Source organism: Anas acuta, chromosome 4 (assembly GCF_963932015.1).
Source record: "Anas acuta chromosome 4, bAnaAcu1.1, whole genome shotgun sequence".
In the NCBI taxonomy this organism is placed as follows: Eukaryota; Metazoa; Chordata; class Aves; order Anseriformes; family Anatidae; genus Anas; species Anas acuta.
The window spans coordinates 13,608,314-13,625,335 of NC_088982.1; the positions used below are offsets into that span (position 1 = coordinate 13,608,314).

Below are 17,022 nucleotides of genomic sequence, written 5' to 3' on the forward strand. Positions count from 1 at the left end.
GTGCCAACATGTACATCACCTTTGTCTAGGTTTCCACTGCCAACAAATGGGAAACTATTAACACATAGAAGTTTGAGGTATTGCACATGAAATGAAAACCTAAAGCACAAAACAAATCAGATCCAATAAATCTTCTGAGTTCTGTGGAAAGGCTCCTTTGGGATTTCAATCAGTTGTCTGAATAATGCTAACTCTGTATATAAATTTTCTAGGTCCTAACCAAAGCCTGCAAGGAATGATAGCATTCCAACAACATTCCAACAAGTGATTGTTATCAGCTACTCTGGAAGGATCAATGCCATGACCACTGCCCTGGGGAGCCTGTTCCATACCCAACTATCCTCTCAGTGGGTGAAGACACTTTTCCTAACACCCAGCCTGACCCTCCCCTGTCACAGCTCCATGCCATTCCCTTAGGTGCTGTTGCTAGTCACCAGAGAGAAGAAAAGGGAAGAGGTTGTGGCACCAAGCCTTCCATAGATCAAGAAGTGTTTGGACAACTCTCTCAGACACATGGTCTGATTTTGGATGGTCCTCTGTGGGGCCAGGAGTTAGACTCAGTGACCCTTATGGGTCCCTTCCAACTCAGGATATTCTATGATTCTACGAGCTCAGCGCCTGCCCCTTCACTCCACTTGTGAGGGAACTGCAGGCCACTATGATGCCTCCCTTCAGTTTGCTCTGCTCTGGGCTGAACAAGCCACGGGTCTTCACCAGCCCAAAATTTCACTCAGTACTCAAAGTGAGACATCACCGGTGCTGAGGGGAGAGAAAGAGAAAGACAGGTAGTATATATAGAGTGATTTTTCTTGTCTCTTTAACTGTAAATACTTAGAGCAAGGGAAGTGAAAAGACAGCCTTAAGAGAATTAAAAATGATTTGCCAATAGTTACAAGGGCCACTCACAGTTAGTGACAGTTATCCAATGGCTGTCACAGTCAGCTATATACTTTTGTAATAGTCTCACTTTCTCAGTATCAGCTCTAAAAGGAATGCAGAAACACAGCTTCCAGCAGGAAGAAGGCAAAAAGGGTGTTGCTGCCAGCATGAGTTTTCACGTCCTGCTCAGAGCACAAAGCACGTCATTGTTCTGAAGACCTTGCTCACAAGTGGTCCGTGGAATGCATTTTAAAAATGCCACTTGGAAAAAAGCAGCTTCAACATTTAGACAATTAAAATCTTAGTTTTCCTACTGCTGAATGTTCCCAGATGTTTTAATAAATTCTGATAGCTCTTCATAGAAGTCAGTGCAGACTTCTAATGCTGGGTTTCTCACATGGTCAAACACCACGTGCAGGGGAAAATGCACCTGTGACTGGCCATTGCACTTTCCCATAGAAAGGTGGGGGACTGAGTGGGAACTGATCTTTTCCCATCTCTGCACTAGTCAGTACAGACAACTCTGCTCTGAGCAGATCTGGTGCATTACATCTCTGCCTTGCAACAAAAAGGAAGTTGGACCAAGCATACCTTACAAGATGATTTGTGGTAAAGTTCCCAGCTGAGAACTGCAGGGGTATTCCCCCGTGGTTTGATGAGCTGGCACAACTTCAGCAGGTAATGTACACAAAGGTAATGTACACAAGGATTTACAAATACAGTTCATATCTTCAGCCTTAAATGAACTTCCCCTACACAGTTCAGCAATCATGCTGACATTTCAGATCCAGTTTCCTGGAAACATCCCATATTTTAGTCAACAGTCGTGATCAAGCACTTTCTAAAAACCTCCAGAAGCATCATACAGTGCCTTCTCTAAGACTGAGGGACTTTAGCCATTGAAAGGAATTGTACTGAAGCAAATAGAGGCAAAAGATACCCAACATCCTACACAGAGATGCTCACTACAATGCAAGCTGTAAGCTGCATATGACCAGAACAAGTTATTTGACCTACCAAGTTTAAAAATCAAAGCTTACAACTTTTAGGAGATACTGCACCCAAATATAGTCTCTTTTAAGAGTACTGCTTATCTACAGGTAAAAGCTGTTTCCCTTATATTTTCCTCAATTAGCACACATCAGTGTTCCTAAAGGATCACCTCATAGCAGACTGATTTGGTGATGCATGGCCACACAAGGGGAAAACAGATAGGGCAAAGGTTCCTTTTCTTGTGCTGCAGGAAGCACAGCACTAGTACAGCTCATTTCTCCTCACCATGGCTAAAAACAGAGCACAGATTCTCCTCTTCACCCTGGACAGTGTGTGACAAAGACAGGGAGGTGTCCTGTCCTAGGAAAATAGATGACAGAGCCTGATTCTGGGGCTAGAGAGAGGACCGTCTAGTTCTCTGGTATTTTGCCACACTGGTATTTTGCTCTTGAACCACACAGCCATGTATGTCTTTTCAGTAGGGTGTATAACTAGGACTACTCTTTAGACCTACATGATATATGGCTTAGCATGAGTAAGGAGGACACTATGTTCTCAACCGAACACAGCAATACGACACTGGAAAAGGGCAGACTTCATACATAACTGTCAACACTAGATCATCAAGCTCATCAACAAGAGCCACCAACATGGTGCCAACTTTCTGTCCAAAAACCACAGTAAAGATTTCAAGCAAAAATAGACACACCTGACAGTGCTACTAACCACAATGCCTGGAATTTAGCATTCTTCATGGTATGATTGCAACTTCAACCTTCCCACCTCTACTCTTGTCTGGTGACCACTGCAATCTATTACATGGTTCTAATCTAACCCTCTGAATGTTGCCAGACAGCACTTATGATTGCCCTTTCTTTCTTTTACTTCTGCAGAAAGTGATAGAAGAGCTCTGATTACCAAGATGGTCCATTTTGTAAAGGGCACTTAAAAGTTCTGAAGTCAGATAATTCACACTGCTCCTTTGACAGTACTGACTCAGTGCAGGAGAGATGTCTATCGTCAGTACAATCAATACCATTGTTCACAGCATTTCAGCTCCCCACCGATTCTGTTAAGTCATGTTTATTTTCTGAAGATTGCAAGCTGAAGTGATGCACAGACGTGCCATGCTAGAATAAACATCTAATCTGTCTAAACCTGTGTTACCAGTACAGAAGGTACCAGGAACTTCGAGAAAATTCACAGAAGCTACAAGGGACAATTAAAACAAGGTGAGTCTGTTTCTAATCCTTTGGGTTATCAGTTTATCAAAGACCAAAGACCAAATACAAACTGCAAACTAAAAAAAAAAATAAAAAATAAAGGACTTTTGACAGCTAGCTGAAAAATTTTACTACGTATTTTTTGTGTGTGTGTGTTGCTTACAACTGCACTGAATTGGTTATTTCCATGTTTGATTGAATTAAAGGGCGCTGTAGACCACCAATATAAAACCAAAACATTCATATTTCCATTTGTGATGGCTGATATTTTAATGAAATCCCTCAGATACTGTACACTGATTTTACAATGCTCTTTTCATCAGACACATTCCACATGTTGCAGTCAACAGATGGTCAACACAGCAGATCCAAAATCAGAAACAAACAAGGCATAACCACAAAATGCAGAAGAGGCCCATTATTTAAGAGGCAGCCAGAGACATTATTTACATTATCTGTACTGTGGTAATGAAATACCATGTCAACCTCCAGAACTGAATAATGTGAACAGGATTTGTTGAATGTGCACCTGTAACTACCAAATAGTCACTAGCCAGAAAGACAGGCTATTAAAAATCCCTTATAACACAAAAGTGTGGAAAAAGATTTAGCATTATTCTGGCTTTGGGAGAATGAAAAAGAAATGTTGTGCACCCACTCACCTCAACAGGAGCACTTAGTTTCCTGACAGCTACTGAACCTAGTTGGAAACTTCACAGATAGCAGAAAACTTTTCAAGCAAAAGTTCTACCTCTTTTAATACACTGGCAGGATTACAAAAGCAAGATATTAAAGAGCACACACTAGATGGACAAGGCTGCCCTCTACTGATAGTAAATGACAGTTTTGTCAGTCACTTACCACTGCAGGGGCATTCACGACAGAGAGATTGTAACCATAAAGAAAAGATGATCCAAAAGCACCAGTTAAAGAGGCTACAATCAGACTTCCAGACCAATTCTGAAAAACAATGAAAAAACGTAGCCATTGTTAGTATACATGAAATAGCTCAGGTTTTAAACATTCCTCACTCTGTCTTGCATAGCTCCTGCAGGCACATCTCCTTGCTACAGAAGGAGATGTGGCCTGAAACACTTTCTATTTCTGCAATCCTAGAAGCAGTAAATTTGAAGTGACAGCATCTCAGTTAACATTTACGAAGGCATAAGTGAACATTTAAACTTCTTTCAACCCCATGGATTTTGCTTCAAGCATCCCATCCGTCCCCAACACCAAAAAAGCTAAATGTTACAGAGGCATACACTCAGCAAAGGAAACTCTTTGGCAACATACAGTTAAAACAATGAAGCATGTGGTAGCATACATTTGATACAACAGGGCTTTAGGTAGAGCCAACTTAGGAGCAATGTCCACCTGCTCCTGTGAGCAGAAGCATTGGTGAAAATTTGACAAAAAATTGAAATGATGCCTATAAACTAAATTTTATAACCCAAATGTAAGTTTCCAGCAGCAACTTGCTGCCACACAAAAATGCTGGCAGAGATGCCATCTGCTGTCTTCCTCCAGAAACTCTCCCTTTCTGACTTCCCTTTCTGACTTTCCTCCTTCCACCCCTGCCATCCCAACTGTTGTTTTTTTTGTTTGTTTGTTTTGTTTTTTAAGGACTCCACTAAGAATCCATATTTTCAGGTATCATTGACTATTGTTTTATGTCCAGTCTGATTGCTTGCTGAAGTCTGAATCTTTTCAAAAGGAGAAACACCTGATTAAGCAGGCCTAATAAACACAGCTTTCCCTACATCCCTTCAAGCGGACACAACAGCTTAATGAATCTATACATGTTTGTCAACTGCACAAAGACTTGTGTTTGCTTTGGAAAATGAAGATCTGAAGCACAAGCTACTTTTGTGTAGGTAGCACATAGCATAACAGAGGTGATGATACACAGGAACGAGCTCTACCAGCCCCAGGACAAACATGGTAAGGAAAGTGAATGCAGCTTGGCAGTTGGCATGCGCCAGAGCTTGCATTGCCACCATGTCACTGCAATCTCACTTTGGATCATGGAGAAGTGATGAGATATCCACACATTGGGAGCAGAGACTGAGTGCCCAACTTGGCAGCTTGGTGTGCGTGGGGTCTGTCATGCTACACAGCTGCACTTCCCAAGGGCTTAAAATGTGCCCTGTGGGACAGCTTAGATGTTTTAACTTCTTCCACATGATGTGGTAAGTTTTTAAGAGATTACACAGTTCATTGACTGCCCTATTTTCAGTCAGGTCAGAAGAAAGCATATGGGGGGAGGAAAGCCTCGTGTAAGGAATATATCCCGTTGAGATTGTTAAATAAGCCAAATACAATTTCTTATTATTAGCCAGCTGCTTAAAATGAACCTGCCACACACACACAAAGCTTTGTACCATTACTTTGATAAGAAAAAAGTAGAAACATTGGCATAAAGCTTTATTTAGGTGTTCATAACACCTCATCTTAGGTGCCTGTTATTTCTCTACTATGAACAACCATTCCTATGCTTATAGGAATCACTACTACCCTGAACTAATGGCACTGAATAGAATATTCCTGGAGAGCTACCAGATTGCTCCCAAAGGGGTCACAAATGATAAGTGCACATTCATGTGTGCTGTATGGTAATCTTGATGTAATATTGCTAAGGGCATCTGCTTCAGTAGCATTAAAACCCTGGGAAAAGCCCTGCAGACAAGATGATTTGGACCATATATCCTAGTGTTTATTAAAAAGTCCAGTGAATGTTTGAAACTTTCAGCACAGGCAAATTATATGTACATAGGGTTAAGTGGAAAATAATACAGTACAAATCACAAAAGTGCTGTCAAATTAGAAAACCTCACATCCACTTTATTTTCAAGTGTTGTGAATAGCAGCGTTTAGAGACTACTTCTGTACCAAGAATTTTTCAAGTATGTAGTCTACTGCAGAAAGCACACAAAGCCTCAGATTTCCCCTGAAGTTTTACCGTTCTTGGAACGTGCACTTCAACTTCTCCATGACCTGTCTTCTCACACGCTATTTTAAATATTTGCTCAAGTTTCAGCAACACCAGATAAGAGATGAAAGCGTAATGAAGCAAGAAGGGGAGGAGAAAAAAAATAAATGGTTGCTCAGAAAAATATTAACCCTGTGGAAACATTAAAAAAAAAAAAAAAAAGCAACAAACTCAGCAACCTGTTTACAACGACTGTGAAACAAGACTGCAACCGCACCTCCTCAGAGGTAGTCGTTTAACACCGTGAGTGCACTCATCTGTTGCTGCTGTCACCAGAGCAATAAACGTGCAGTGAGGAAAGCTGTCTGTCAGATCCCAGCAAAGACATCCAGCCTCTTGTCAGCTGCTTGTTTGTGAAAGTCCTTTTGTTGCTCTTACCAGGGCACAGTGTTCCGAGAGGTTCCAAAATGCTTTTACCAACACACCTCTTTTGTCCAGCATGCAGTATAATATTTGCACGCTGTGCACCTTAGGTTGCCTTTGTTTTAAACGCATATTGGTTTGCATTTATGTTTTCAAAGCACAATTTGGGCTATTGTATTCTGGTTAGTTGGCTATAGATTAATCACGGTTGTAAGCTGGAAACTACAAACGTCCAGAAGAAACTTTTAGGATTCTGCAACAAGTACCGTTCCGACTGCCTGCTGAACCAGGACTTCTGCGCACCTTTCGCGTCGTAGGCTTCCCGACAGGCAGTTTTAGGGAAGCGCCGAGCACCGGAGCGGTCCTGGAGGCTGAGAGCAGCCGTGCCCAGCCGGGTGGCTGCCGGCAGGTGCGTGCTGGCACCGCACCGCGCTCCACAGCTTGCGATACCTTCCTGCGCCGCCGGGCAGGAGGGGGAACACCTGGGCTTCCCTCCTCGCCTTTCTCCTTGCCCTTAGGACTTGCTGATTCGGGGAGGGGGAGGGGGAGGGGGGGGGGTTAGCCCGTGAACTCGCCTTGCTGGTGGGAAAGCAGCCCCCGGCACCTGCCTCTCTCCCACCCGTGGGGTGTCCCCAGCCCGTGGGGTGTCCCCTGCGGCCCCAGCCGCTGCCCTCCTCCCGTCCTCCGCGTCCCGGCCGGGGCAGCCGCATTATATTTTTAGCTCAGCCTAACCCCGCCGGCCTCTCCTCTACACCAGCAGCAACTTTCCGAGCGGGGAAAAAGCCTCGGGCTCTGCAACCTGAGCCCTTCCTCCCTTCTGGGGGAAGCAAAGCGGAGTGACGCCGGATCCCCAGCGGCCGCTCACCGGCTCCGCTCCACCTGCAAAGCTGCGGGACACGCGCGAGCCCTCCGCGCCTCTCAACGCTACTTACGCCCTTCCCTGCCCGGCGGGGACCCTTCCCCGCTGCCGGGGCCACCAGCGTGTCCTCCTCGGGCGCCGCCGCTGGGTCCATGCCGTAGGCGCGCAGCGGCCGCGCATCTCCGCCGGGCAGCGCGCAGCGGGGGCGCGGCCGCAGCCGCGCAGAGCCGGAGGAGGGACCCTAGGGGGGAGAACCCGGGGGGGCCGAGCCTGGAGCTCCGGGGACCGCCGGGGGTCAGAACTGCTCTGCCCGCAGTGCGCGGCTGAGGGGCTGGAGCTGCCCGAGCCCGTTTATAAGCGGGCACGTCCATAACTTAAGCAAATTAAACCCGGCGTGGGGTCTGCCCGGTGCCATCTGGGCTGCCCTGCTGTATACACGGCGCTGGAGAAAGGAGGGGAAGAGCTTCCCTTCGTCACCGAAGCTGGAAAGTGAAGCTACCGCAAGCCTTGTAACTAATTAAGATGTAAAACCACACGGCACAAGGACGTTCACACAGCCTTAGGAGGTTCAGATCTGACACACGGCACTGCTGCTGTGCAGCAGGTGGTGATTAGACATGTTGCCCGAGGAAGATAAAAGCTTCCAGCTATTAGTTTTGAAGGTGCCTATTTGTAAAGCCTGAGGATTTTGAACTGCTAAGAGTTAAACTGCACCTTCCAGTTGGCAATGGATGTGTCTCAGATGAGTACTAAGTGCATCTGGGAACTATTCCCAGACGTCTGCAGTTCATATTGGTGTAAATCTCTGCTGCTTCCACTTCTGACATGCTACATACCTCACCACTACCTTAGAGTCCTCAAAGACACATAAGTAATGCCGTAAAGCACTGCAGGTTTGAAAGCAGTTCATGATGCAGAAACTTTGAAGTGTCCTTGGCACACATCAAGCTAAGCAACCTTTGAATAGAAATCCAGATGCTACTCGTTAACATGTAAAATTACTGTTCAGATTGAGAAACATCAGCATAGATAGATGATCCAGACATCATTTATAATCTCTTTGAATGGTCACAAGCACTTAAAGAGTCAGGTTAGGAGAATCAAGCTTCTAAAATATGTGGAGTGCATTTGAGAAGAATCGGACACCTGTGTTTTATTTAATTTCATTTAAAATAATACAATGCAAGTAGTTCACAGCCGTTGATACTCAAATACAAATAATATGGCTGCATGTGCTTAATACAGACATAGTTTCTCACTTCACCATGCTTATGTTTTTTGACATTTTACAATCACCATTAATAAGAGTTACAGAAACTAATGATGCTACTCTCTGCACCCCTTAAATTTTAGTCCTGGCAGCTTTCCTTCAAATCTCCATATTACTATGGAGACGAGTGTCAGTTTGCTCACCTCTTACAAGTTAGAGTGGAGAGGGAAAAGGGAGAAGAACACACAGATGCAAGGGTTCTTGTGTCAGAGACAAAACCAAAGCTCTTTTTCTGCAGAATACATCCTTCCAGACTTTTTGTGTGAAGGCACACAAACTCTTCTGGAGTGTTACCATTGCCCTCAATGACCAAGTCCCTCCCAGAAAAGGAAGTTTTCAACCTATTCAAAAGTCACTTAATTCTGGAATGGTTTGCCTAAACAGTTTATTGGCTCGTTCAAAACTAGACATTCATATAAGGAGAAGCATGGGAAAAAATTGGAGGCCTGCGGTGCAGATGCACAGTGAGACTATTAGCTGTCCCAGTACCAAAGGGAGAAGGGAAAGAGCAACGTTCCTGTGTATATGAAACTGAGCCTGTGCCTGCAAGCATTCACATAGGTTCCACATGTTTATTTTCTGTCTGCACTCCCCAAATGACAAACACATACATTGGCAGAAGATTTGAGGAATTCACTTACCAATTTTTTCTTCAGCACTTTTTCTTTCATCTCACCGTTGCTTTGTTGCTTGTTCTCCATCCTGTCACCTTGTTAGTTAATAGCTGAGGAGGAAAAGAGGGAAAGTTGTGGCAGCATTCAGCTGAGACTATTATTTATTTATTTGTTTATTTTTAATATAATCAGAAATCTGACCCATGAAGGACTTTAAAAGCTTGTAAGTCTAGCTACTCGATTCAAAAATCTAACCTTTGTTCATGAAGGCACAGCTGCACCAAATTGAATGCAATAAAAAGCAACTAAAAATACATGTTAACTATGCATAAGCCATCTACTCAGAGGGCTACATGAACTTTGCAGCGGTTCCTTCCACAACTAAAGCATAAAGGAAAAAAAATATGGTATCAGGATCTTCTCAGAGAAGACGGCTCTTCTCTTCTCATTTTCAGAGAGAATGTCCTCTCTCTGTTAGCATGTGAGCAACAGACCCACTGGAACTGCAATTTAGAATTTAGATAGTCAGCTGGAACTGGGTGTGGCTGGGTTGCAGCCAGGACATTTAGTTTAATTGATGTGATTTTAATGATTATGTTGCCCCCTTACATTAGCTGGGCCATTGCATGAACACATTTGCAAAGGAAGGGTCCACTTATTTACTGCTCTTGCAAGAAAGTTCCTGCCTGATTGTCAAGATGTGTACTTTAATAGTGTTAAAAGACATTTTAATTATCACTTCTTAAGAAACTAAACTGATTTCTGGGGTTTCAGGGAGGGTGGATTAACTGTTATTTATACTGTGCTTCATTGTATGATCTTGGGCAGTTTTTCAAGCTGTTCAGTTCATCTGGAATATGGATTACTGGGTTCTTCTGTGTCAACATCTTGAGGACAGCACATTTCAAGATATTTGCTTGCTTTGCTTAAGGTAAAATGGTAATATAAATGGTAATGATAGATCTAGTCTTGAATGCAAGGTGTCTTTTAGATTCCTGTCTAAAGTGAGCTATGATACACAGGGACTAACAGTCAATTTAGTGAAACAGCAGGTTGGAGCAGAATTGTGCTCAAGCCTTCACACATACAAGATATTTTCTCAGAAGAAATCATGTCTGATAGAAGAAATACCATTGACAGTACCGAGGCCATTATTTCAGATGCTTACAAGAAATCAGGCTGAGCCCTAAAGGAAGAGGACCTAGAAAAGTGCTGGGATCTTATAATCATTAAACCCACAAAAATTACCATCTTCCCTCTCCATCTCCTAGAGCAGACAGCACTGAAAACTTGAACACAACATTTTTCCTTTCACTGCAAAAGGTCTTCATCAATCCCTGGTAAATTACTCTTAAAAAAAAAAAAAAAAAGCGATTTCGAGGCAAATGCTTTTCACTTTATAAGAGATACACTTAGTCTCACTATCAGACATTTCACCTGTCCCATGCCACATTTAACAAGCATACCAAAAATAATCTGTCAGAATTCCTTACTACAGCACCCATACACCATGCATTTTTTCATACTTAAGGCAGATAATTAAATTAACGAAATATAGGTGATGCACTTCTGACAGCACCAACAGAGCATCATCAAACTGGAATTTAAGAGCTTACAGGATGAAGAGTATATGGGGCATAGCACTGAAACAGAAACAGCACAAACTCAGACACAAACTATCAGTTTCACAAGCGTCTAAAGAGAAATCACTCAACCTCACAGCTACGCCACTAGCAAGGACAGATAACTTATGTCTCCTTTTCATCACCACATTTTTTTTATATGGCTGAATCTTCTTGTTCTTTGGGCAGTCTCTGAAACACTTTAATAATACTTCTGGCTTGTCTGGAAAGCCAACAGTACCAATGGTGCACCATCTGTGGAAGAGTTCAGATCAAACAATCCTTCCTGTATTTTAGGTAACTCTAGTTTCACTACTTTTTAAACAGATCCAATTGACTGTATAGAAAGGAATGTTACCCTGTCTGTGACAGACATTCAATGTGACACAGAAAGTAAGAAATCTAGACTGGAAAGAGAGTATAAATCATGGAAATCCTTCATGGATTTACCAATATTGCTTCTGGATTCTCATTGACTTGCATGCAGGGAAGAGACACAGGATCCGAGCAAGTAGAAACAAGATCTGACTTTAGTGTCTTACAAAATCTATTGAACATTAAGCAAGAAATTAAGCAATATTTAGCTTGAGAAAATGAAAGTCTGGGGTTTGACCTGCTGCTGTCAGTGGCCATTCACTGAAATGTTTTAACAGATGGGGGCAAAGTGTATTCTGTCATTCTATTCATATTGCTTGTGCCAGAGAAGTTATTTAAGATGTGGATCCAGAAATATTCACTCATTTTTAATTCTCTGTCATGGAAAATTAGATCCGTCTGCTCCCCAACTTGTACAGTTAGTCAGGAGGTGACTGAAAAATCAGGAAAAGTTCATTTATGTCAGGCCTTGAAACACCTGTTTCAGCATTACAGAACTACAATTTGCTTACCTAAGTGTCCAGCAGTTTATTTAGCAAAGTATAGGTTGAGTTCATTAGCAGGATATTTAATCCAACCAACTCCTATAATTTGTTAGCCTTGGCAAAGATGGCTTAACAGTTCACAAAAAGGAAGCAATTATGGCTGACACGGCAAACTGAACTCTGAGAGGTGTGAATAAACTCCCTCTAATCTAGGTTTTATTTTGAGTTTGAATTGAACATTTGACATTTGTTGACTAACTACAAGTCAGGAAAAACAAAAGCTATCAGAAAGCTGTCCTGTTCACAAAGAGCAAATATGCAAAGGGAGTAGCACAGATAAACTCTGATTGAAGGGTCTGTGTTTGATATGTTACACGACAGAATTGCTAAGGAGATGAAGACCTCAGAAAAGCTGAGTTTAATCCAAAAATATTAAGACATCCCCACCTGTCCCCCAACTAAGAAGGGTAAAGGACCATGAATAGAGCAACTGTCGTTCAGTTTTGAGAGTCTTTGAGTATGTTTGGGGTGGTGGCCAGCTGGGGCCTGTTTACCATCTTGTTCAGATGGCTGTGGGCTAACAGTAGGACACCAAGCACCCCGTTCAAGAACACCAGGCACAACACAAGAAAGCTTCAAAGCTTCAAGGAATTCAAACATCTGCAATTTACAAGGTTCTGGTGACACAGATTCCTCTTGATGGGCATACGCCACTTCCACATCTGTCTCACAAGCACAAAATATATTACCTCTGTTAAAAGATTATGTCCGTGTCAACACTGTAGTAGTAACATTCACAGAGAAAATATGGAAATCAGAAAAGCAGCTTAGAGATGAAAAAATTTACTGTAATTATAAACCATAACAGCCTCTCAGGGACCAAAGGGGACGGATTTGCATTCAGAGTAAGTCTCTTTCAGGTGTAGCACAGAATAGTTTAATTTCTTTTACAAATGGGAAAAAGAAGCACTCAGAGAGACAACACTGAAATAGAGTGTGAATTGCAAAGCTTTGGAAAGCATGTTGGTGTAAAAATAACCCAAATATATTCAGTAAGTCCCATTGTATCATGGTAGAATGATGTCTATTAGATATCACTTTGCAAACATCTATTTTTAGTGACTGTCCTTTTTTCTCCTTTCCTCATCTCTTATTTGGGAAGGCAAAATTGTTGTCCTAGTTTCAGCTGGGATAGGGTTAATTTTCTTCATAGTTGCTCACCTGTCCAACTTGAGTACTTAGGTTCCCTATTGATTTTACTGGAAATAAGTGGGTGATTCAGAAGACTATTTTAATTCAACCCTAAAATGCTAGTAAAAGAAAACTGAGGAGCAAAGTTTGAATATCACTCCTTCCCCTAGCTTGTGTGCTTTAGAGTTACTGCAGCTACCTTTTTCCATGCAATTTACAGCCAAAATTTTCTACAGCTGAACACTTGCACCTTGCAGAAAAAAGGAGTCATCCTTGCAAGGGAAAGGACTTAAGCTGTTCTTCCAGCTGGGTGTTTCCGTCACTACTCTAGAGCATGTACTTCAATGAAGTGTGTTCCTCTGATACTATAAATTGTGCATACATACTCATACAAAATAAACCCACAACTGATTATTGAAAAGATTGATTAATTACAACATCCAATGTAAAGATCAAATATAAAGCAGGAACAATTTATGTATTAGATTTTTGTAAGTGACAACTATCTGATTAAAAAAGGTGTTAAGAAATTTCATTAATAACAGAAGGTATTATTTACCCTGCAAATAGTGTTGTTAAAACAGATCTATTCCTGTGCAAATGAGACCATGCAAGTCAATGCTTCTCATACTATTTGTGTAAAATATCAAATAGTTCCAATATTAATGTGCCATTGCTGGAGTCTGGTATGGTATGACTTCAATACATCACAGAGCATTCCTATGGTACCAAATTATTTAGTTAGAGCTCTCCTCCACCACAGATACTGTAGACACCTCAGCTTTCAGAAACACCTGTTCTCTTAAGTAATGAATTGATACAGTGTTACATAATTTATAATTTGTCTTTTTTTTTTTTTTTTTTTTTTTTAACAATATCTGCAGTGTTAGTACTAGAGTGTTTACAAGGTGATGTATTTCTCCATCTGGATTTCAGTATTTCACAGAATTTACAATCTTATCTCCTCTACTGAGTATTTGACAAACACAGAAAAATATTTGTTGACAAATTTCAAAAAATTGTTCTTTATCAGGTTTAAACTATCCCTCCTTCCCTGAGTCAAACCCTAATGTTGCTGAATTTGAGAATTTGCTAACTATCAACTCCAGGCATTACTTACCACTTCTCCAAAGTATTCTTCACTCTCTATGCTTTCTGAAATTCAGTCAGTTCAGAAGCAACTTTTGGATTGCTAGAGCAGTTCTCTTCTCTGAAATAGGAACAGCTGAATTACTGAACTAACCATTGTGCCAGCTTTAACTTTTTTATACCTTTTCAGAACTAATAAATAATTAACAATAATAATAATAATAAAAAGTAAGACACTGGCTGGAATTCATGCAATAAATCTTTTTTTATCCAATAGAAAATGAACTGCCTTGTATGGCTGCAATACTATACAAGAGGTCTTTGTTTCCATTGCCACATGGTGTGAAAAAGCTTTACTTCCCACATTTGAACCAATAGCCATTTGAAATGTAAATGCCTAAGGCTAGAATTTGCATTCATGTACTCTTACTTGTTTACAAATGACCTGATTCAGGAACACCCACAGCATTCCATGTGCATAAATGACATTTAATAGTGATGTGTTGGGCCAGTACTTGTGTGTAAGAATGCGTAGTACTCACTTGTCAGGAGTCACCCCTTTACAAGGCTTTGAAACATTGAGACAAGACATACTGTACAGTAACAAAAAGCACGGTAGCTCATAAAAAGATTTAGCCTGTCTCTTGTTATGACTTTGTGCCATAGAGAGGAACTTCATATCAGTGTTGGTTTAAATACTAAACAAAACACGGGTCATGACAAGGCTGTAACAGTTCTGACTACTTGTGTTGTCAGTTCCGCATATCACAAAGCTAAGTGGAGATAAGAACAATCTTAGGTATGAGAAAGTGTGCTCCATGTTGACTTTTCCCTGCACATTGCTTACTCTGAAAAGCCATTGCATGTTAAGTTAGGCTCATCAGCATTTCTTCAAGGACACTGACAGCTAATCTAATTGTATTATCTGTATTCTTGCAAGTACTTAGCTATCCAAGATGCACTAGGTAGAGAGGCAGCTGTACAGATATCAATTGGCTGAAATTCCAAATTCTAGATGAGATTTGAAGTAACTTTGCTCAAGTTAGCATTATTGAGCGTGTGGTGCTTGATTTGTCTTTCAGGTTATGACCTGGCAGCTCCTATGGATCATTTTTGACACTGTTGCATAAATGTCAATGAAGGTAAAAAAGGGATTGAGTCCTCAAAAGATATTACCATCAAATTTGCTTCAGCTTAACATGGGCATCCTTCTTCAGTTACAAGGAGACTATTATGAAAGCATCGCTTTTGAGGGACAGGAAAGAAGTTCTGTATAACATTCTCTAGCGTGTTTATCTAAAAACATCCTTAAACTTGGCACCCAATATCTTAGAATTAAGAGCAGCCTGCTCTGTGCTAGAACTAATCCTTTCAGACTAAACAAAACTACTTCTTTGATCTAAGCTTTCCCTAGTTTTAGATTAGTTTATGAAGTTTGTATCAGCTTGAGCAAGAATACAAAGAAACCATCTCAAGGGCAATTTACATAGTCATGATCAAGAAATAGGACAAACAAATCAAGAATTACTTTATTAGATACCACACAAAAAAGAATCAAAGATTTTTTTTTAATTGAAGTTATAAACTGAAGAGAAAAAAGAGAGACAATATTTACAAACAAGCCTAAGTTGAAAGGTCACCAAGTGAATATTCAGAGAAAAGTCAGTGAAATTTTAATTTCATGTTCAAGAAGAATTTTTTCATTGTTATGAAGTTAGAAACAGAAATGCCAGAATAAATATGATAACCAGAGTTGTAACTACCATAAATAAACTTGATAACCAGTGTTTGTAGCTATATGCAAATGTTTGTTCACACTTGTGAACAATGTGGTTGGTTTCTATGCAAGCAAGCCCCATGCACAAATTCAGTCTCATATTGGTAAACCAAATTTATGCTCAGATTTCTGTTCTGCAAAAACTTCCTACTCTGGCAAAGCAGTAGAATATAGGTTAGTTTTAAACCCAGTTCTATAGGACAATTAGGCATGTACATACTTCACTAGCAAAAGAGAATTACCCACTTCTCACTGAGTCAAAACTCCAAAACTGTGATTTCATATCTTTCATGGCTGCATGTCCTTCATAGAAACATAACATCTTCCTGTGCTGCTAAAACCACAAGTCTGCAAAAATAGCCAGTACACTGATCTTTTTTATTTAATAGCTTTTTCAGCTTAAAAGTGTCAATGTCCCCAGTATATAGGCTTCAGTACAAGCAAGAGCTTTCCTTTTCAGTCATTTATAACATACACAGTATGTTCCTGCATTCATTATAAAAGATCTAACAGATCAAGGGGAAAAACAGAGTAGGAATATTATATATTTTAAAAGAGGTTTTTACTAGTTATTAGATAATACTGCCTTGGATCACCTATAGCAGAATATTTTCCAGTTCTTTGTAGGAAAAAGTGGTTAATAATCACCTTTCACTGTGTTGGTCATTAGTGTTGTTTTAACCATTTTCTCTCATTTACACATGCAAGTTTGGTATGTCATCAGTTAGGAAAAATCCCATGAAGCATGAGTTTAATGTTATTGTTACATTAGGGTTACTTCCAGTATTACCTTCCATGTAAATTGAAGCTAGTTTAATCTTTGCCAGGTTATTTCCAGTGAGGTCAGCCTGGCATCCATCTGCCATTTAGTAAATGTTGAATTAAATATTGACAAGCAGAAGCTTTTATATTGTAAGGTCATGCCCTGAGTTAAGATCAGAGCTACTCCTGGGTGTACATTCTTTCCAGGTGGAAAAGAAATACCCTCAAAGTAACTTTCGTTAGAAAGCAGGATTATGCCCCAAAATAATGCCTTTCCAGGGTGGAAATTTGGAGCTCAGGATTAAAGAATTTATTTTCTGATGTTTAGAAAATAATTTTGGGATTTCCAAGACTGAAATACTTGAGCAGATTATATTGTCTTTATTGATGCTGTAAGCAAGGAAACTTCTGCTCACTGCGCTACAGGCGTGAGCCTCCCTCCTGTCCCTGTGTAGTAGTAGCACCTGCTTCCAACAGGCTGGTATGCCCTGACAGATAAAGTCTCTATACATCTTTGATTATGGTCTCATT

At 40.9% G+C, this 17,022-nt stretch overlaps 1 protein-coding gene across 3 annotated transcripts in view; it reads right to left on the minus strand.

Moving 5' to 3' along the window:
- SLC2A9 (solute carrier family 2 member 9) overlaps positions 1 to 17,022 on the minus strand; it is a 127,903-nt gene that overhangs the window by 96,014 nt on the left and 14,867 nt on the right. The window contains exons 3-5 of one of the 3 annotated variants that reach the window (XM_068679916.1): positions 13,984 to 14,073; positions 9,218 to 9,300; positions 3,957 to 4,055 (exon numbers count right to left, since the gene is read on the minus strand). In XM_068679916.1, coding sequence (XP_068536017.1) covers positions 3,957 to 4,055; positions 9,218 to 9,277 — 159 coding nt within the window. In that variant the 5' untranslated portion in view covers positions 9,278 to 9,300; positions 13,984 to 14,073. Of the gene's footprint in view, positions 1 to 3,956; positions 4,056 to 7,379; positions 7,637 to 9,217; positions 9,301 to 13,983; positions 14,074 to 17,022 lie in introns of those variants that run through there. The other 2 variants (XM_068679917.1, XM_068679915.1) reach the window with 2 other exon arrangements.